The following is a 22144-nucleotide window of genomic DNA, read 5'->3' as shown; positions in this document are numbered from 1 at the left end:
GTGACACTTTTGAGTCCCGGTCCGGTACTGTCCTTCTAAACTACCAGCTGCCAGTGGTAATGCAGGCTCCCATACCAATGTACCAATGAGAAGGAACTCAGTACCACAAACCACTGGCAAACGGAAATCCAATGAATAACTGGCGAGTAGGCCTCCTGTGTCGTACGCTTCGGTGCCGTTAATCACTCGCCAGAAATGCTCCAGTACTGCTCATCTCTGGCTAGTTAAAACCCACACTTATGAATCCGGTTCCCTCTCAGTGCCGCCCGTCACCGGTGAGTGCAGTCCAGTACCGTCCTGCGGTTGTGTCCCGGTCTGATACTGCTCTTCTTCACGGGACAGTCCCTGTACAGTACTGCCTGCTCCAGTGCGCTTTACAAATACACACAACATAACACAAAGTACGACACGGAAACACTTCCTACTCTACCACACCACCGGAACTCATGCTCTTCAAACCAAACAAGCCTGCAATCGAACGTGGCCTTACCTCCCACCATCGACCAGAGGGTCTTTAAAAAACGGTGCAAATCCTTCATAGTTTGCGATTCTCTATTTAAATCAATGAAAGGAGGAAGCGAAAAAGCACATGAATAGTAAAGATCTGCCAGTTTAAAGAGCTGTACTTCCACTTCCGCCCCTTAAGGGAAGACTCCAGAAATAATCGCGTGCCACAGAAACTATTCCCGGTTGTGTTTACTGAGTATTTGTATGTCTAATCTTCGTTTCTGGTCACAGAGAATGTGGCGCTGGAACAGACGACTCATTAGGTATTTGAGGAGTGTTGTCTCACTGGTAAAGTGATCTCGTTGCTCTTAGCTCGGCGTGCTGCTACTTCCGGGCCAACCACAGCACCGAGACCGCCCTAATCGCAGCCACCGACGACATCAGAACCCTGATCGACAACGGAGAAACAGCAGCCCTCATCCTCCTGGACCTCTCTGCGGCGTTTGACACGGTCTGCCACCGCACCCTAGTGAAGCGCCTCAGCAACATCGGAATCCGAGAGAAAGCACTGGAGTGGATCATCTCGTTCCTCGATGGAAGAACCCAGAGAGTCCACCTCCCTCCGTTCAGATCCGAGGCCACCGAAGTCATCTGCGGCGTACCACAATGATCCTCTCTCAGTCCAACCCTCTTCAACATCTACATGAGCCCTCTCGCAGCAATCGCACGCCAACACAACCTCAACATCATCTCCTACGCCGACGACACCCAGCTGATCCTCTCCCTCACCAACGACCCCACCACCGCCAGAGCCAACCTACACGACGGGATGAAAGACGTCGCCGACTGGATGAGGAACAGCCGCCTTAAACTGAACTCAGACAAGACGGAAGTCCTCATCCTGGGATCATCACCCTCTGCCTGGGACGACTCCTGGTGGCCCACGGCCCTGGGCACCGCTCCCAAACCAACGGACCACGCACGCAACCTGGGCTTCATCCTGGACTTCTCCCTGTCGATGACCAGACAAGTCAACGCCGTCTCATCTTCATGCTTCAACACCCTGCGCATGCTCCGCAAGATCTTCAGATGGATCCCCACTGAAACCAGGAAGACCGTCACCCAGGCACTCGTCACCAGCCGACTGGACTACGGCAACACCCTCTACGCCGGAACCACAGCCAAACTTCAAAAAAGACTCCAAAGCATCCAGAACGCCTCCGCACGACTCATCCTGGACATCCCCCGACACAGCCACATCACCGGACACCTGAGAGACCTGCACTGGCTCCCCGTCAGCAAGAGAATCACGTTCCGACTCCTCACCCACGCATACAAGGCTCTTCACGACCTGGGCCCCGAGTAATATTGGTATGATTTCTAACTTTGGGGGTAAAGAATTATCATTATCGCAAGATATTTGGCAGAAAATCTGGTTATATGGGGTTTCAGGCAGGATGGCTTCCTGTGTCAATATGTCAAACCAATTCTTATATTTTGTTTGCTTGTTTATGGACACCTTTAAAGTTATTCCAAGCTACGCTTTTACCTTCTCCTATTCGCTGGCATTGTAAATTACATGCAGGTTTGTTAAAACATATGCTTTATGAATGTAATATTGTATTTCAATTTTGGAAGGAAGTTTGGAATGTTATGAAACATTTATTCAATTTTTCGGAACCAATCTCAAACTACTTTGATTTGTAAATCTGCAGTTCTTTCTATGAATATGTCAGGTCTAGAATCTAAACACTTTGATTTTCTAATTTTAGCAGTCTCTAAATCTATTACGGCTAGTTGGAAAGATTCTACCTCATTATCAGTGCTTACATAGTGGTCATGGATAGTTTTTACTAGAAGAGGTGCTAGCCTATCTTTATCTGGTGTTATTCATAATAGTTCTATATATTATAGATTTTGGAAATCAATTAATCACTATATAACTACCCATTTTTAACTAATTCCTTTTAACAGCTTTATTTATTTCCATATTTATAAAGTTTTTTATGGTTATCAATAGTAGCTCTGTTCTCAGTTTTTACATTGATGATAATCTATATTCCTTCCTTCTAATTTTTCATTACAATTCGTATTTCCTATATATTACAGACGTTTTGAATCTCTGTATATAGGTACTGTTATTTCACTGTTACTATTATTAATGATCTTGTATAAGTGCCTAGTTCGGTGCTATGTTTTGTGTTGTCGATCTATTACAAAATTCAATAAAATATTTTTAACACTAAACTGTTAGCTTTGCACCTTTCATCTGCTGCTGCACTGTGTATCTTTTGGCACACTGCTTTATTTCTGTTAATGATCCACCTTGCATCTGTTGGACTTTGAATCTGTTAGCACAATACCTTGTATCTATTAGCGCATCCCCTTGCCTCCACTACCCTTCTCCCAACAGAAAAAATACACTGATGCGGGCATCTCTGGCCAGGTCATTGTTTGTTTTTTACATTTCACCATTTGTTGCTTGCACAGTCGCTTCCCCTTCCAACCGTTGTTGCTTTCTTCTGCCCCCATCTCGCCATAATATAAAGCACTATCACCAACCCTGTCCTACCAGAAAAAAACACTATGATAAAGCCTTCGCTGGCCACGTCATAGCACTTTTATCCCTACCTTTCATCCATTCCGAACAGCAGCCATTCTGCTGAATAACATAGCTGAAAGACATTAACAAAGCCAAAAGCTCTTGCATAGGCGCGATCTATTGGCTTTATCAATGCATGTAGTTTTTTTTAACCCATATTGACCAAGTGTCAAAGTAGAGGTGATCTTAAGAAAGAGAACTGTGGTTGTAAAATGCATAGCACTACACTCTCTAGCAAAAGGATGGTTAACTTGCCTACAAGCATCATTTACCAAAAGCCGCCACTGACTACAAACATGCATACAGTAAGCAATTGTGTCAGTCTGTGAATTGAGGGGGGATGCAGAGGACTACAGGCTTTGGCAAGTTAAAGCTGACAAGTCAATGATTACAAAGACTAATTGTACTTATTTTGCTGGCATATGATACACAACCCAGTACTATTGCTTTGTCAGCTACCTCATCGTTTGGCTCACATTCCACCACCTGTGCTCCGTAACCCAAGATTGCCGCCTTCTTACAGGATGGTGCTGTGCTTGGAACCACGACGTATGCAGGAATCCCTAGAATGGAAAAGGCCAGTAAATCAACTATGAATTATTACATATATTTGCATCTGATACGGACTGCCATGTCCCTCTAGCATAGCCTTTCCCTGCAGATATTGTCCCCCCATGCTCATCTGGTGTACCTATGCCCACGTGAGCTGCAACAGTATAAACTATAGAATTCAGTGCTTCCTTTATATTTACAATAATTTTTCTCCTCTCTACAGTTGGTCTGTTTACACTTCTCTTGTCCATGTAAATTCTTTTAAAGATGCACGTGGTCCGACCTGACATTTTTGCTGCCAAGGCAACTGCCTGTCCGTGGTTCCCGCTGCTATGAGTCACAACAGCCTTTGGCTTTCCTTCTCCTCCAGCAGAAATACTTCTAACTGCATTCAAAGCTCCTCGGATCTTCAAAAAAACAAAGTACAATAAAATTTGGGAGAGCAAATATATCTGCTTCTACCAGTGCTACCAAATTGTGATAAAGGAATAGAGACAGCCAATGGGCGCAGAAATGAATGGAACCAGGGCACAGGAGATGAACAACAGGGCACTTGCAGAGGCTTATTGTAGGGAAGGGGAGTGTTGCACAGATGAAGTGTCCAAAGTGGACTAATGCACAGCTACAGGAGAAAGACGCAGGTAAGGGGGACCAGAAGTACGTAAACTTGGCCTGTGCACAAAAGTGATTAGGGAATAGATAAAAGAGACCAGAGTACAGAAACACTTTTGAATGTTTTTAGGATAGGTGAATGGGCTGGGTAAAATAGTCCTGTTTGCTTTTCAAAGGCACTGGACTCTTAAGAAAAACCTCCACTTAGGTGTTTGGTGATTTGTGGTTAAGGTATATTCCAGAGAGTGATGATGTCAGTATTACGGTCAGGAGTCGTACCTTGATGCCAGAAATGGTAAGTCTTGAATCTTTTTCATGACAGGTGCTCACATTTGAGTCTCACGTTGATGGCAGAGCCACTCCACCTTTATCTTATATTGATACCAAAACCTGTCTTCTTCTTTTTTTAATTAATACTTGGGCAGGTGCTCTGAGAATTTTTGTGTATAGCAAGGCCTGTCCCCTACTCGTTTTTTCTTGGATTCAGAGCTTGTTCTCCTTGATTCCTACCCAGAGTCCCAAGTCTGTCTATCTTGTGTCTTTGCTGTCATGGTTGTTTGGACTGACTTTGTTGCAAGAGCATTACTTCCGTTAGTCTCAATGTCAATGCTGCTGTACTTGAGTCTTCCTGTGCTTGTGCCTAACCTCCTCGATGCTTACCTTGAATGATCCGGTCTTCTGGAAGATTTCACACTTGAAGAAGAGGTTGCGGCCTGTGGTCCGATTCAGGCTCGAGCTGGTCAAAACTGGGGTCAAATGAACCTTGTCCTGGAGATATGTGTGAGCTTCTTCCACATCCTTAAGTGAGATGCAAAACGGGGAGTCCATATTCATGCGGTAGGTAGAGCTAAAAAGGAAAAAAATAGAGTTTATTTATTTCAGGTGCTTTACAGAGTTCAGTAATGCCACCTTTGCGGCCAGTTTATAGCACTAGCATGCTGGGAGGACAAGGGGTCCTATTCAAGCATTTGCCAAAAGAATGGGGTCCAGTCTCTGTACAGAAGGAATATTGGTCTGGATTGGGCTGGTTGGGGGCCGGGGTGACAGGCTGGGTTGGAAATTCGCTTTATAAGCCAACTAAATGTCTGGAAGCTGGAGTAGAGGTTTTACTTACTGTTTGGGGTGATTCGAGCATGGGAAAGTGCTACACGATGGTTCAAGCTGATGACTGGGTCCATGCTGGAGTCATGGACCCCTTTAGTTTGTCTTTAGTTTTTTATCTGGATTATTTTTATGAGCTAGTGACATCCCTTCAATACTCTGCAGTTGCCATATTCAATTAAAAGATGCATAACAAGTCAATTCAAAAGATACTTTATTTCGGCCTCACAGGACCATAAAAGCACATATAAAACATTTTCAAATTCATTGCAATTTATCAATATAGAATTGTTTGTATACACATGAATACAAAACAGCTGAAAACATTAAAAAAGATAAAAGATTAAAAAGTTTGCTAGGCAATAAGTATCTCATCATAAAAAACAAAGTCAAATGAATTAAGAGGTGGAAGTAAATAAAATGAGATGTCCGGGGTCTTTGGAAAGTACGGGGAATGGGCAGTTTAAGCTTGTACTTTCTTTAGAACTGCACGCCGAGTACACCACATTGAAAAAAGATAACGGGACACAGAGTAAACAATTGGCATGCCAGTGTCGTATTTCGGAATTCTACAGACCAGTAGGCAGTGGGATGTTTCAAGGTTCCTGCAAAGCTCTTAGCCAACGAGCCCTTATTGCCTTGTAGGTAGGGCAAAAAAACAACACATGCAAGTCAGTCTCTGTACAGTTTTTGCAAGACGGGCAAACTTTCATCTGGCTACCCCCCCTCACTTATAGGTGACAGCATGTAAGGGTAGTATGCCATACCTAAACTGCATGTAGGGTTTTTTTGGCTAGAAGGGGATGTATATTGTCGATGATAGGTTCTAGGAGGTATGGGAATTTTACATCTAGGAAAGATGTAGTAAGTGTACCTGTCCTGAGGCCCCTCTGGAGTAAATTTAAGTGATAGTCCTTAAAGTTTTTTATCAGGACTTTTCTTGGTGTAACCAAAGAACTTTCTTCTGGGCTATTCCATAAGTCTCCCATTCCAATGGCTACAAAGGAATTCTTAATGTGGGTGAGCCAGGAGATTTTGCTTGCCCCCCTGTGATTAGCCACTTCCCTCCCTATACATGGATAGCTCAGGGGAGCTCCATAATCGGCGCCAGTAAAGAAGGGGTCAGAGCGCTACCTCCTGTGCCATTGGGCTTACGCCCAAGTCCATTCGGAGCCAGGTTAAAGGAGTGCTTTTAGGAAGGCCCACCAACTGTCTAAGGAAAGAATTTTCAATCCTTGCAAGTTGTTCGGTCAGCCTATGGCCCCATAATTTGGCTCCGTACAAAGCAGTCCCTCTAGCTTGCGCCTTGTAAATTTCCAGCAACGGCCCCAGCATCTTACATACACACTTCCTCTGCTGTTTTGCGAGGCCCCCTGACGTTTGCGTCAGCTTTAGACAAACCTTCCTGGTTTGGTCACACCACTCCATGTTCTTGTTGAGGGTTAGGCGCAAATAGTCACAGACAGTGACTTTCTCTAAAGATTCTCCGGCTAGTTGTGGGTTGGGACGCTTTGGATGGCCTGCATTGAACATGATGAAGGGTTAAAATCACGCTCTACCATCTGATCATCAAAAAGAGCACTTCTTAGCTGCCTTTATAGCGAAAATTTCACATATGGGCCTATCAGAGAAAACCTGAAAATATGCTTAAAACCCTCAATTTTGCTATGCATAATCAACAAATTAGATCCCACAAAATCCCTGAATCCTGGGGTTATAGACCCAAGGCAAAGGCCAAAAAGACATGCCTTAGGCTAATAGTATGCTCTAGGCCACAATAATGTTGAGAAGTGCATTTCTGCTGCACTGAAAAATAACGTGGTAAATTGGCCTAATGTGAAGTAGTAATTTTCCACAGCCTCGAGGCCAAAGCCCACACACACGTACACAAGACCCAGCTGGTGCAGAGGCAGATTGAAACATTTCGGGGACTTTCCACTGAAGTCTTGTTTTGAAACTTAGCTTGCCGAAATAAGCCGCAACTTCTTGCAAAACTAGCACCTAGCGTAAGTTTCCGGTCACACATACATTATTAGAAATATGTACAGAACAAGATGTTCTCACACTGTTCTGCGGTCAAGCATGGCCAACCGACCGTTAGGACACCCGACCACCCCCACTGTCCTAGAACAATGCGGTCAAGCCACCTGCGTCAGAAAGTACGTCAGGACTGGGTCAGTTCTGTGATTTCAGGTATAAAAGATTCACCATCACAATTAGAAGGCAGAACTTTCCAAGCTGACTCTTTGGGGTGTTCTCCGGTCGACTGGCTCTCTGATTTGGGACACGCAACCCTAACCTACCAGGTGATGCCTTCCTGAATGAGATAGCAGCGTAAACTTTTTAATATCTCAACTTGATAAGTGCTTTTTCATCCATACCCAATTCCTTGCATTAGCTAAAGATATCTTTCTAGCATTAGGTCTTCTAGGGTTCTTTTCCTTAGGCAGGTGCTTGTAGGCACTAGGCCTGATAGAAATGTACTTTGTATAATCACGCTGAAATTCTAGTGTGCCTTTTTGAGAAACTTGACCAGGGGTATTTTATACTTGCTAAAGTGTTTAAACCTGCAATGATGGTTCTCTGCGGGGACATTGTGTAAAGGCAACATACTTCCTTGAACAGTTTTTAATGCCTTCTTAATGTTTCCTCTTTACACAAGTCGTCTTTTAATAGATAGCCACTTCTGGTTGCATCGCGATAACTTTTAGAGACAATTGATTCCTTTCATACTTCCTGGCAGAGTGAAGCCAGAGCTTTTAAGAGTGATCTCTAGCAATATGCCTTATTGATACACAAGTGTTTGTAATAATAAAACGTGCCACTCCAACTTGAAAAGTCGTCATTTCACGTTATTGCTCTTCCTTTTACCAGTGCCTGATTGAAACGATTATCCAGATCACAGTGAACGTGACCACACCCTCAAAAGGGGCTCGTAAGGGCCTCTTCTCACCCTCTGTCAGCTGGCGAACCACGAAATAGATCCTGCGAAGATTTTGCCGACATTGGGTCTGGAGTGCAACAGCGGATTGTGCCACGGGGTCCGGTCTCCTCTGCTGACCAGGGGGTAAGTCAAGGATATTTTTGTTTTTCCCTTGAGTTGCCCTTGGGGTCTGATTGGAGGGAGCAGGTTCTCTGGGGCCTCTCTGCTGCCTCTTGCCCTGCTGTCGGCACTCTGTCTGGCCAGGAGTAGTACCCTCTAGCTCCCTCTCTCTTTTTGTGGTCACGCCTTATCACACTCTTGCCATCTGCCCCTACCGGCTTTTCATGTTGGATGGAGTTTACGGGGTTCGTTTCGAGTGTATGCTTCACATGTAGTCTTTTTGTGGTTTCACATATAGTCACTTTTGTGGTTTCTTCTGGTGCCCGTCACACTTAGATAAAAATATATTGTCGCTTCCTCAGCATTACTGATGACTGCATGGTGTCGGCCTTTCAGTTTCCGACGGAATGTAGGGTTTCCTTTGTTGGTTCTCAGCATGCGTGAAGTCGAGGTTTAATTCCACGACAAACTCTACATTCATCCTCCCTCGGCAGTTCAGGTTTTGCATGGAATTCGGGTTCAAGTCCCCGACAGATACTACGTTTAGCCCAGTCTCTCTTCTGGTTGAGGTTCATGTCTCTTTTTTTATTAAAAACATTCCACTGTTGTGTCTCTTATTTCGGCCACTACTGACTGCATTTCCCCATCCTGCATTCTGCTTTTACTTCATTTCCTATTATAGTGCTATGTTATGTCATGTTTTCATTATGCTGTTGTATATATACGGACATCATTTACTGTTTTTCTCATGCTTTAACATTTGGCCGTGTCATTTATGAGGACGCCCTTTCCCAACTTCATTTCTCCCCTTCCTTCTTCTCCTGATTTGTTTCTCCAAGGATTGGGTATTCTTGTTCACGGAGTAGGTATTGTTGTATCTCTGACACTTCACATTGTCAGAAGGCAGAGACGGCAAAACTTATTGCCTTTGTCAGCTTGCCCTTTGCGCGCACAGAAAGAGGAAGGGCTCTGTGCTCTTTGTAGACAACACCCTGCTACGGTCGCTCACTTCATCGCATGGCACTTCACACCAGACGATTTTGAGCACCTGTCTCCCACAGCCCCCATCTACTGACCCCCCCCCACCCCTTTCCACTCTCCTTCGCTACTTCGTCATCCATCTCTACATCTTTCTCTCTCTCTCTCTCTCTCGTCCCCCCAGCGCCCCTCTCCTCTACACTCTGCATCGGCACCCTGCCTCACGTCTTACTTCCCTTTTCTGCCTGCTACGCAGCCTGCCTCACCCGTGTCTTCATTTCAGCATTTCCTTCCTTCCCTTTCATATACTAACACATTCAAAAAACTTTCAATACAATTTTTCAAATACAACATTTTCTGAATGCATCCCTTTTTCCTTATCTGCATTTATTGCTCCTACTAAAAATACCTTTTTCATTGTTTTTGTCTTCCATCCCCTGTTTATGTGTCGTGTTTCCTGTCATCAGTCTCATTGCTTGTGCTCCGGCCAACATTGCTGTTTATGTGTCGTGTTTCCTGTCATCAGTCTCATTGCTTGTGCTCATGATAACGTGCTGTTTATGTGCCGTGCTTCATGTCATCAGTCTCAGTGCCTGAGCTCATGATAACAATGCTTCCGCCTCCTGTATAATTGGCCCCATTGCCCCCCTTACCCCGCAACTATCTCCAGCCCTCCCGGTGTCTGGGGTGCATCCTCACTGACACTACCCTTATTACACTCTCGCTAGGTAGCCTCGCCTTCTCATTTACAAACTGACTACCCGTGCCTCGCGCTTTCCCACTTCCAGTACATTATTTTGCCTATCACTTGCGCGTGCAATTGATTGCTAAAAGAGGAGGAGTAAGAACTACATTTCGTCTTGGCCCTTTCCTCCCTGTTTCTGCCCCCCACACCGGTCATGCTCCGCCTCCCCTTATATCCGTGATGTCCAACACCCCACCACGCATCATCCATTGTAATATCCAGTTTATTAACATAACATAACATATTAACGGTTCCCCTGAAGCCGTTCATGACACCACCACTGACCACATCGCTCTCATTAACGACGAGCGTCGGGACATACTGACCGCCACCTGGGCACTCTTAGGCATCAACTTCACCCAAAACACCCAAGTTCACACTTCTGCGATTTCTTTAAACGATTTATATAACGCCCTCCCAGCCATATCTCTCACCCCGCCATCTCCAGACACTACCCACCCTGACCTGCTATACGCTGAAGAAGCCTCTAATTTCTCCACCCTATCTGCCCCCATCCTACCCCGTGAATATTTAGGATACCCTCACCATCCTACCAACTCACCCATCTTTATCACTGACGAAGAGTCCTCAGTAGACTCCATACAGTCAGCCGCCCCATCTGAAGCAGCATCCCGACTCCCCTCCACCCTCAGTCTCAGACGCCATTTCACTCCACTCGTAGTCTGAGGACGATACAGCACCTCTGTTGAGAGCACTATTATCCGATTATTTACAAGATCCCTCAGGCTCTGCATCCTTACCTATCCTCGATAACGTACCCCATTGTTTCCACTTTATGTAGGGGAATGAACGATAATACTTGTGATAATATAACAATATTTCTAATAAACGATAACGTCATGGGTATTTCAGACAGACGCCCGTCTTGTTTTATCCACGTCACCCCACTCACTAGCATGGTTCTTCTCACAATCCTTCAAGCACTCAACATCGACTATAGCCACACCCGGCAAGTTACCCTTTCCATTGCACCAGCATTCTCGTGCCCCCTTCAGGCGGCATCAACCGTCTTCAAACACAGACGCAAATAGCCCACCCTCACACAGGACACAACTCATCTCATTGCAAGCTTAATGCCAGCACTTCAGGCACTATTTGACAAAAGAACAATAAGCCTATCATCACTCAAAACTTCCCGGTGGATTCACATACACGTCCGCCTAGTATCTCCAGGTTTAGAAATACCCACCACGTACACTTCTTCCTGGCCCCGAAACCCTTTACAGAGTAAAATAATTTTGTCCCTTGCCCGCTATAATTTAGAATTCCCTTACTTTTCAGGAACAGGCGTATATCGGGGACCCGAGGAATTGGACTTCAGGCAAATACTTATGTACATTGTTTTCTGTGAAATAGGAGACTAACTCATAAGGGATCAATTCCCCAACCTTCCCATCTAGACACACCCACCCTCCTGTGCACGAAACACCACATCACCAATACGCTAGTACCCCATGAATGGGAGACTGAGTTCCACTATATACCAAACACCGGTTGTCAGTACCCCCACGAACAGGGTACTGAGTTCCACTATATACCAAACCCCTGCTGGTTTCTATATATATTTCATCTTAGACCTTGTAGGGTGGAAAGGACCGACAGTCCTATCAAGTGTTTTCCCCAGACACCCACACCACTCTAAAATAGCTGACGCTTGCTTTGGAGGCCAGCTTCTTTTCCCCGGGTGCACTCCCTCCCAGAATATTGAATTACAGAGCGTCATATATGACCGCATCCTTGAGGCAGTAGCAGGTGAACTCATACCTGATATCTAGGACCGCACCGACCACACCACCCCCCATGCCGAGTCCGGCTTCCTCCCACGCAAATATCCCATCATGGCAACACAGCTCCAACATGTCCTGAAAATGTTTAGTGGCCAGGAACAATGCATACTCAAACATTGTAGGGAACTTCACAAGTTAACTAAAAATATGAATTATCCATGGCCCTCAGAAGGAAGTTTTGACGTAAATATCCTTGAGCACGCCACCACCTTCCTAAACACCAAATACTCCGGCACCAAATTACAGAAAAGGAAGGCCACCTTAGATCTCTGGCGTATCTTTAAAGAGGACAATACGCCAGAACACACTGCCACCCGGCCCACTGCCCCTCCGGCGCCCCCACAGTACCAAGCCAATGGCATGTATACCGCAATAGCATCCGCCGAAAATGAAGAACTGGACTTACACTGTACAACTAATAATATGGCAACTGTGGGGTACAGTCAACTCCCAAGTGATCTCTTTACCACACCCGAACACCCTCAACCTGTCACTGAAGGTAGTGCTGCCCCATCGACATCACCCGGCACCAGCAGTGGCCCAACACTCCCCGTCACAGTGCCAGCCACCATACCCGCGTCAGTACCAGCCCCAGTCAATCCCCCACCTGTTACACCTGTCACCGGTGGCAGTCCAACATTGCACGCCACGGTGCCAGGGTTACCAGGGCAAATAAATGCGCAGTTTTCGCTACAACTGAACCCCACTTCTGTCTCAGTCCTGCCTGTGAGGAGGAAGAGGAGGTGTCCGACAATGTGTCCATCGCCTCATCAAACCACTCACGCACGTCATCTCACCACTCATCCGACTCGCTTCGTCACGCACTCCCCCATTACCCCGATCTGAACAGCCTCCGAGACACCAATGCTCCACAACTCCCGGAGCAGGAGGCCACCTCACGAGACCACATGCCATTCTGCGGTCCAAACACAGGCGAGCCACTGATCACATTCTCCTCTGTCAAACAACAGAATAAGGATAGAGAAGTACAGGGCCCGCCGGCACCATATCTAGTCCATTATGACAACTGGAGAACAGCCACAGAATTCAATAAAAGCTTAGAGTGCAGTCTCAATGGGAATGCCCGAACTGACATGTTCATCCGAGAAAGGCCACATAGCCCTGAACACGACGACATATCCCAGGTAGTCCGTCGCGCCTCATTAAAGCTAGAACAGATAAGTGACAGATTGTCCGAGACCCTCAAGCTTGCCCACTTTAATGAACACTTCGCGACAACTCACCGAACAGGCAGACATCTTTGAAAGCACGGGAGGTATTGGGGAACTAGGCCATAGTAAACAGCAGACAGCCCATTTCCCATCCACACCTTTGCCGAGTGCGGGTCCCTCTCGGGACATAAGAGATTATGAAGGACAGCCGGAAGTGCAGTACCATTGGTCCCCCTCCCCTCGCCACCAGACAGCTGTGCCAGACCACACACATACGACCGCCGAGACAACTCAGGTCCAGCCTACACCCCCAGACATACCCCCACGGCACACTGCGCCTGTAGCGGACCCGTTCGCCCCACCATCCGCCACAGCCATGATAAATTCCTCCAGCCAACCACACGCCACCAATGGGACAAATACATCAACAAACCTGTTCTACCAACATCAGGAATTCCAAAACTCAGGGGTTGTGGGCGGGAACAGGAAGAAGAGAAAAACAGAGGTAGAAAGACTTGCAGTATTGGGAACACACGGACGACCAGAGGACATCGTATACGATGTCCCTGGCACTGACGCCCACATTAACTACCAGGTCACTGGCACCGCCTCCATGCGGAACACTCGAACTAGACCAACTAATGGCATGTTCCTCAGCAGGCCATGTGCCCTGCGGGACAAGGACTTAACTCCCAACCAAATAGTGACAATAGGCGAGAATTCAGATTACGCTGTCATCCCCTTCACAGACGATCTGGCCGGATGGACAGAATCCTTGGCCCCGCAGATGATCCCCATGCCAAGTGAAGGGTCTTTCGACCCTCAGCATATGGCCACTGCTGTAGAATGTATACTGCAGGGTGCAGGGGATGAGGATTGGGACTATGATTATATGCAAGCCAGTCTCAAAATTTGGCAGAAATATGCCATACGATATGACACCACAAGACCGAAGCTTTAAGGTGCAGGGATTTGCCGCCAGATGCCGCTAATATACAAAACAGCAAAGGCTCCCCATATATAACTGCTGGTCTTATGCGGAGAAGGAAGCCATTAAAAAGAACTTACCGCCCCTCACGGAGGGTGCCAGCAAATGGATAGTGGCCCTAGAGAAAAATACTACGGGCACCAAACCAGGGGTTGGTGATATGAAAAGTTTGCTAATTTCCCTCATGGGAGGGGAAGCAAAAGAAATTTTCACAAGTATCAGTAGAGGACTGATAACTATGAACGACACAACGTACGATGGAGAACCATTTGATAAAATTAGGGCGGCAGTCTGGACTAAATTGCGATTAAAATACCCTGATGTTCCAGATATTGGGTCTCTCATGTCACTGACTATGCAAACAAATGAAGACCCGATTAACTTCATTTCCAGGATGAAAGAAAAGTGGCACTAGGAGTTAGGTGACTCCTGGAATACAACTGGAGGAAATAGCAGACTCTTTTACCACATGGTCAAAAGAGGACTGCCAGACGATGTGCAGGAAAAATTAGATGGAGTAGTAGCCATGGAAGGAAAATCATGGCCTGAAATACAAGACCACATTATACATTTCTGCAAAAAGAAAATAGAACAGGAAAAAAGTAGACAGCTAGCTATAGAGAATGCAGCTGCAAAATTGGTGCAGCAGAAGCTTAAGAAAAAGGACGCCCTAGACACGGTCATGTTGGCTGCACCTGTAAGCCAAATGACAGCAGTTACCACCTTTCCACAGGCCGCCCAAAATGCGCTTACTACCAATGCCCAGTCTCCACAACAAGTGCAGCAGCCTGCCATACAGCCTGCCATGCAATATGTGCAAGCACAGACACAACAGCAACAACAGCCCGCCATACAGTACTTGCAGACCCCACCACAACAAGCAGTGCAGTATGTACAGGCCCTGCAACAGCCTACAGTGCAGTATGTACAACAACAGCCCCCTGTACAATACGTGGCACCACTGCCTGCTTATGGGAGTGACCAACAACAGTACCACAGCAAAGACAGAAACTACTCCAACAGAAACACGGGCATGCAGGGACGAGGAAATGGAATGGGGCAACAGAGGGCCCAACAACAGGCAGGGACACGCACTTGTTTTTATTGTCACAAACAAGGCCACATGATGGAGTGTCGCACTAGACTTCGCGAGCAAGGCCAGCAACTCATTGGCCCCATCCACCAAGTCCCCATCCAACCAGTATTACCACAATTACAACAACAACAGACGTTTTCACAACAGCCCCAGATGTTGTATGCTTATGCCCAGCCGGCCCCACAGCAGATGCAAGTCCCCATGCAGCCACAGCAGATGCAAGTCCCCATGCAGCCACAGCAGATGCAAGTCCCCATGCAGCCACAGCAGATGCAAGTCCCCATGCAGCCCCAGCAACTGCAAGCTCCCATACAGCCGCAACAGCAAGTATCCACGTACCAAATGGTGTCCCAAGCCCAAAACACAACACCCCAAGGAGGAGTAGTGATGACTCCCAACAACTCCTTCACACAGGGCACAATCCAGCAGTACCAAGCTGGAGGATACGCTCGCTAGGACAGCCCACAGACAACTCTTGTGTGCCCAGTTTTATCATGCATCATGAGCGGTGAAGATGACCCCACCGTCCTGGTCACGATAAATAACAAAACTTACGGCTTCCTCATTGACACAGGCGCCACGTACTCCTGCATTACAGGCGGACACCTGCCTATTTCTGATCAAGTAGCGGACACACAGGGATTCTCTGGGGCAATAGCAAGGGTCCCCTTTACGAAGCAAGTACCCCTACAAATAGGAGACCGGGTGCTGGAGCAACAACTGCTTTAATTCACCGCACTCTCCAGTCAACTTGTTAGGGAGAGATCTCATGGCAAAACTGAACATGACCATTCACTTCCATGAGAACGGAACAATGGTTTGTTCTATGCCAGGTACACCCCTAGCACGGATGATGGCACTCACTGTGGACTCCTCAGATCAAATGAGGGCTCGCCCTGTGGATGAGCAAGCGTTCTCCACCGCGGTGCACATCGTTATAGCCAACACACCTGAACTACACCAGCGCACTGTCCAGCTCCCAAAGGAATTTCTCTTTCGCCCACAGTCACAGCACTACCAAATATCGGACAAAAGTATGATCCTAGGCATACTCGCTCTTCACATTACACCTACTTACGGGGCATTCCTAGCAGGAGACGACCATATGCGCTCCTGGGCCTGTGTAATTTTCATCGAACCCGGACACCAAGTGAGAGACATTGCAGATGACCAGCTCTTTGGTGATCCTGACGAATACCCCATAACAGAGATCATCTATCAGTATGAGGTACCCCTCTCGGTGACAGTGGAAAACAGAACACCCGGTGCCCCACCGAAATATGATTCAGTGCGTGAGGCAGACTTGGCACAAGTCCCGTGCATCTGTGGACCACTGGTCCAAATGATGTAGGCTCATCCGTTCAGCCACTCCTTTTAAAATAACACTGAAACAAGGCGCGATTCTACCCAGAATTAAACAGTACCCACTTTCTAAGGAAGCAGAGGAAGGCATTGCCCCAACAATACAAGCCCTGCTAGATCAAGGAGTCATATACCCCTGTGTATCTCCAGTTAACACCTGTCTTTTTCCGGTCCGCAAAGGCAAGACCAATGAATGGAGTTTAGTACACGACCTTCGCTCGATCAATAACATAGTGGTACCAGAGTTTCCCATCGTCCCAGACCCTTCTGTCATCCTCACAAATGTTCCCCCGAATGCGCAATACTTTTCCGTGATTGACCTGAAAAATGCGTTTTTCAGCGTCCCCCTTCACCCAGACAGTCAGTACCTATTGGCTTTCTCGGTCAACGGGGTGCATATGACTTACCGACGACTCCCACAAGGGTACTGTGAGTCTCCCAGCGTCTTCAACAGAGTCGTCAAAGAGGACTTATCAAACTTCCAATGTGACAGCACCTTGCTGCAATATGTCGATGACATTTTGCTCTGCAGCACTATAGAACGCCAGTGCAGAACTGATACCGTCTCTCTGCTCACCACGCTAGCTCACAGAGGCTATAAAGTGGACAAAAACAAACTTCAGTACTGCCAAAGAGAGGTACAATATCTAGGCCAGATACTCTCAGCATCAGGAAGACGAGTCACGCCAGACAGAGTTGAAGCCATAAAAATGACACCGGAGCCACTAACTGTAAAAGACATGCAGAAATTCCTTGGACTAGTCAATTATGTCCGTCAGTGGGTCTTTGATTTCTCCACCATAACAGCCCCCTTGCTGAAAGCCGTTAAAAGAGCAAAAGACAGGCGAAACAAATTAGATTGGACACCTGAAATGACAGCTTCCTTCAAACAACTCAAAGATGAGATAACAAACGCACCAGTGTTAGGCACACCCGATTACACAAAGGAATTTTACCTGTTCACTCACTGCAATGGTCAGGTCATGACTGCAGTCCTTACTCAAAAATACCCCTTGGGCCATAAGCCCATTGCATACTTCAGGGGGATGCTAGACTCAGTCATGAAAGGTCATTACCCATGTGAACAAGCCCTGGCTGCTGCAGCCTTTGCTGTGGAGAAAAGCACCCCCATTGTCATGGGATCCTCGCTGACACTGTACACCGAGCACGCTGTCTTTGCTATAATTCAGAAAGCCAAGACAACATTGACTACGCAGAGAGTGTCAGGTTACGAAGTCATCCTGTCACTGCCCTCCCTGAATGTTGTCAAATGTCACACAGTCAATCCTGCCACCTTCTTTTCCCATCCCATTGCAGCATCAGACGATGACACTAATGACTGTGCCACATACTCCCCAGATGAATCAGGAGCAGCAAAAGAGGACCCCCTGACTGACAGCACAGTATACTTTGTTGACGGCTCCTCCACCATTGACCAGGAAACAGGGATCAGGTACACAGGAGCCGCAGTGGTTAGAGCCTAGCAGCACGAGTCCGCCGATTACTTTGACATTGTACAGCACATTACACTGCCCCCACATTACTCAGCCCAAGCTGCTGAATTAGTGTCACTAATTGCCGCTCTAAACAGCGGGGCCGATGACCGCATCACAGTCTACTCAGACTCTGCATATGTCACAACAACGACACACTCAAGCATCCTGCGCTGGAAAAGGCGCGGGTTCCTCAAATCAGATGGAACACCCGTGTGCCACAAAGATTTGCTGGAAGACTTGATTGAAGCACTCACACTTCCAACTGAGGTAGCCGTTGTTAAATGCGCAGCACACACGAATGGACAGGACTTTGTTTCCAGAGGTAACGCCCTGGCAAATTGGGCAGCTAAAGCTGCGGCCAGGGGCCCCTTACCCGTACCTGCACCATATCACCCTATCTTACTTGCTCAGGCTATTGCTCCGTCAGAACAGACAGAACAAACAATAACACTAGCGGAACAAGTACAAAAGCATGACAATGGTGTAGCTACAGCTCAGCACTCAGGCACAAATAATGACAATTGTGACGCACCTGGTTTCTGCCCTATTGATGACACACAACAATATGATCAAATTGCCCAACTACATCTCAGAGAAGTACAAGAAAGTGCACCACAACAAGAGAAAGAGTTATGGAAGAAGAGGGGAGTACAGCAGGACACTGCTGATTTTATCTACAGACAGACCATATCAGGGAAACCTGTCATGCCACAAGCCTTACTGCAAGTGGCACTGGACCAACTCCACCATCCCGCACATGTCTCCCGAGATAACATGTCCACAACACTGCAAGCAGATTGGTTCATTCCCAATGCCCACGAACTAATACAACTCTTTGTTAATAATTGCCTCATCTGTCAACAGTATTCACCAAATCCAACAGTATTCACCAAATCCAACGCTCAAAACAGTCGCTTCCACCATTCCCAAACCCTCTGGCCCCTTCAAAGAACTTCACCTCGACTATGTTGACATGATCGACCGGTGCCAAAATTACCGTTATCTCATTGTGGTGGTATGCCCCTTCTCGCGATGGATTGAAGCTGGACCATGCGTCCACTGCGATGCCAAAGCAGCAGCCACATTCCTACTGCGTGAGGTCATCTCACGCTTTGGAATTCCTGCCGCCATGAGAACGGACAATGGAAGTAATTTTTCAAACGCCATCTTCTCCTCCCTGACCACAATGCTAGGCATCAGACACAAACTAACCTCTGCCTACCATCCTCAAAGCAATGGTATTTGTGAGCGCCTCAACGGCTTGCTCAAAAATAAAAAAAGCAAAATAAGCGCCACCATCGGTAAGAAATGGCTCTACTGCCTTCCACTTGCCCTCTACTCATTGAGAAACTCCCCAAGCTCGGATCACCAACTCACGCCCCACCAACTTGTCACTGGACGATCCATAAATGTAGCTGTCCCCTCCACCAGGCCCAAAACTGACAGTGAGTCATCCTGTGAGATTGTGAAAGCTGAACTGTACGATTTTGTCTGCACACTAACACGCGCTACGTGTCCAACGATCCAGGGCTGCCACCTATTCGCCCAGGGACTCTGATCTTCGTCCTGAGGCACGTCAGGAAGTGGAAAGACCCCAAATTTGACGGCCCTTTTGCAGTGACTGATTCATCTCCAACTGCCGTCCGGATAGCTGAGCGCAAGGCATGGATCCACCAGCGAGATGTTCGGCTCGCTCCTGCGCCTCCGCAGCAACAGACAATGGACTGAGAGAGGAAAGAGACATGCCCATGGTCCCCCTGAATGAGGACAGTGGTTTCCCGTCCACTACAGAAGAAGAAGAAGAAGAAGAAGAAGGCACCCCCGTGCTGGTCCAGGAACATCACAGCCGTGATGCGAAGTTATGTACTCTTGTCACATTTATGTCCTGTATCATTGTTGGAGTGGCACTAATAACTTTCAATTGGTGCGTCTATTTTTTTGCTGTAAAGAGCTTTAATGAGATAGGTAACAGAAATACCCTAGCATCCACTGTTTCAGCCACTGTACCAGCGGTCACACTCAAACAGCAGACAGCAACACACCACACAGCAGAGCCTGAACTCCCAGAAAATAGTACTGCTAGCAGCTCACCCACCAGTGTGCATCCTGAACACTCACTCGTCACCCCAGGGGAAAGAAATGGTTCATGGGATAGGTCTGCCAACATCACAGAACGACAACCAGTGTCCCGCCAACGCCTTTCCCGCCACCATTGGACACGCCGATTTGCTATTGCCCCTTATAGAACAAAGCCCCTTGTCCCCCGCAAGCACGAAAAAAATCAGAGGGCAGGGCACAAAACATTCGAACATCTTGTGAAGATACAAGAGGGCCTAGGGCCCATATTAGGCCTACAACTATCAGTGAGAGAACATTCAGTCCACTCTTCCCTAGTAGACAACTCCTGGTATAGGGACATGACAGCAGTAGGGAAATTAAGAACAAACGATTCCTGTTATGTATGTTCATACATCCCCCATGCAGTAGGGGCTGACAGACTACTATTTCCTAAAGAGGTCCCCCCACACATCACCATGTGCCTTCTGCACTTGTATCTTTGCCGCTTAGAGGGACAGATCCAGATCAATACGGTGGAATTAGACATTGAAGGTGTCAATACAACAGTGTGGGACTATACCCCCATCATATACAAGATTGTCACTGGAAAAGCCGCCCTGACAAAAGAATTAAAAAACTGGTATCGAATGCAACACATAAACGCACCTTATTACGAGTCACTATTTAGGAGACAAGGGTTTACTGCAGTGACGGTACCCCCAGCCGAGTGCGATCCATCTATACCACACGATGAAAGTTCCTGTCCGTGCAACAATAGAACTGTGCTGAACATACGAGCACAGCTATATGTAAAAAATAAATGGGTCCATGTCCATACCCTATTCTGCAGGGCAGCTTCCTTAGGCCCCCCTTGGGCTGGCAAAACGGACTGGGTGGGAGACATTGACTGGGATGTTGAGGAACGCTGCGAAGACATTTGGAATAAGGAAGGGAAGAGATACACCTGGGATAGGGAAGGAATGTCCGAACACAAAAAAGCATTTAAACTAAAAAATCCTTCTCTTTGTTTCATAGGTAATGGCTCCATCTCTGTTGGGCGTAACACAGACTGTAACAAAACTGACTTCAACTTCGACATGCAGTTTGGCACCTCCGCATTAATGGACTACTACTGGGCGTGTGGAGAACGCCTATATCTCCACCTACCTCCTCAGTGGCTCGGACTATGCTCTTTGGTGACTCTGCATGAAGTACATCTGGTTGTGCCGGCATCGAATGCCTCTCACATACTGTTACACCCCATGTCTGGCGACGTGACATTCCTCCACCGCCACCGGCGAACAGCGGAGTACTTCGCAACAGAGGCTCTTGGCAACGTTCCAGCAGAATTCCGCCTCTTCAATGAGGCCCAACTTTTCTTCGGAGGAGCAGTTCCAATGTTCCAAACTCAGGCTAATGCTCGCTGGAAGTGACGCGCTATGAGGTCATGAAAGCCATCAACAGCACCCGAGACTGACTAAATGCAATTCGGGAAGAACTGCGCCCATTGAGACTAATGGTTCTGGAACATCGCTACTTCCTTGACATGCTGACTGCCAAAGACGGTGGTCTGTGTCATCAAATAGGAAAATCCTGCTGCACTTTCATACCAGGAAATGACGAGGATAACGGATCAATAGCGAGAGCCATTGAGGAGTTGACCAACTTGGGAAAAGAAATGATCGACGAAGGAGGTGCCCCTGCGGACATTATTCCAACAGACTGGTTCAATCTTGACTGGATGCCTTCATGGCTTACAGCAATCTTGAAATTGATGATACCGATTGTTGGGATTCTCATAATACATGTAGGAGAGTAGGGTCTGCAAGCCTATGATCACCCCAGATTTTTGCTTTTTGCTTCACTGGTTTACGACTTTCCCTGGCTGTGGGCCTGCTAATCAGACCCACAGCCTAGCTGTTCTCTCTATTCCAAATTGTACCCAGGTACTGAATTGGCACTGGGCCCTCTCTTGTGTCCCTGTAACCAGGGCAGAGGTGTACCCAGAGGTCTCCCAGGGGCTGCAGCATGTATTATGCCACCCCTGGGCTGACTAACTAAAACAGACACAACTGGCTGCTTGA

The 22144-nt window shown here is 47.2% G+C and overlaps 1 protein-coding gene across 4 annotated transcripts in view; it reads right to left on the bottom strand.

Annotated features, from left to right (window-relative positions):
• The window catches only part of LOC144822507 (serine racemase-like), a 211229-nt gene that overhangs the window by 66582 nt on the left and 122503 nt on the right, over positions 1 to 22144 (bottom strand). For all 4 annotated transcript variants that reach the window (XM_078680129.1, XM_078680124.1, XM_078680125.1 and 1 more), the window contains exons 2-4: positions 4874 to 5060; positions 3885 to 4008; positions 3509 to 3612 (exon numbers count right to left, since the gene is read on the bottom strand). In XM_078680129.1, coding sequence (XP_078536255.1) covers positions 3509 to 3612; positions 3885 to 4008; positions 4874 to 5047 — 402 coding nt within the window. In that variant the 5' untranslated portion in view covers positions 5048 to 5060. The remainder of the gene's footprint in view (positions 1 to 3508; positions 3613 to 3884; positions 4009 to 4873; positions 5061 to 22144) is intronic.

The sequence above is a fragment of the Lissotriton helveticus genome, chromosome 3_1 (genome assembly GCF_964261635.1).
Source record: "Lissotriton helveticus chromosome 3_1, aLisHel1.1, whole genome shotgun sequence".
Lineage (NCBI taxonomy): Eukaryota > Metazoa > Chordata > Amphibia > Caudata > Salamandridae > Lissotriton > Lissotriton helveticus.
The sequence above is the reverse complement of the archived record's forward strand: the minus strand, read 5'-3'. Positions and strand labels throughout refer to the sequence as shown.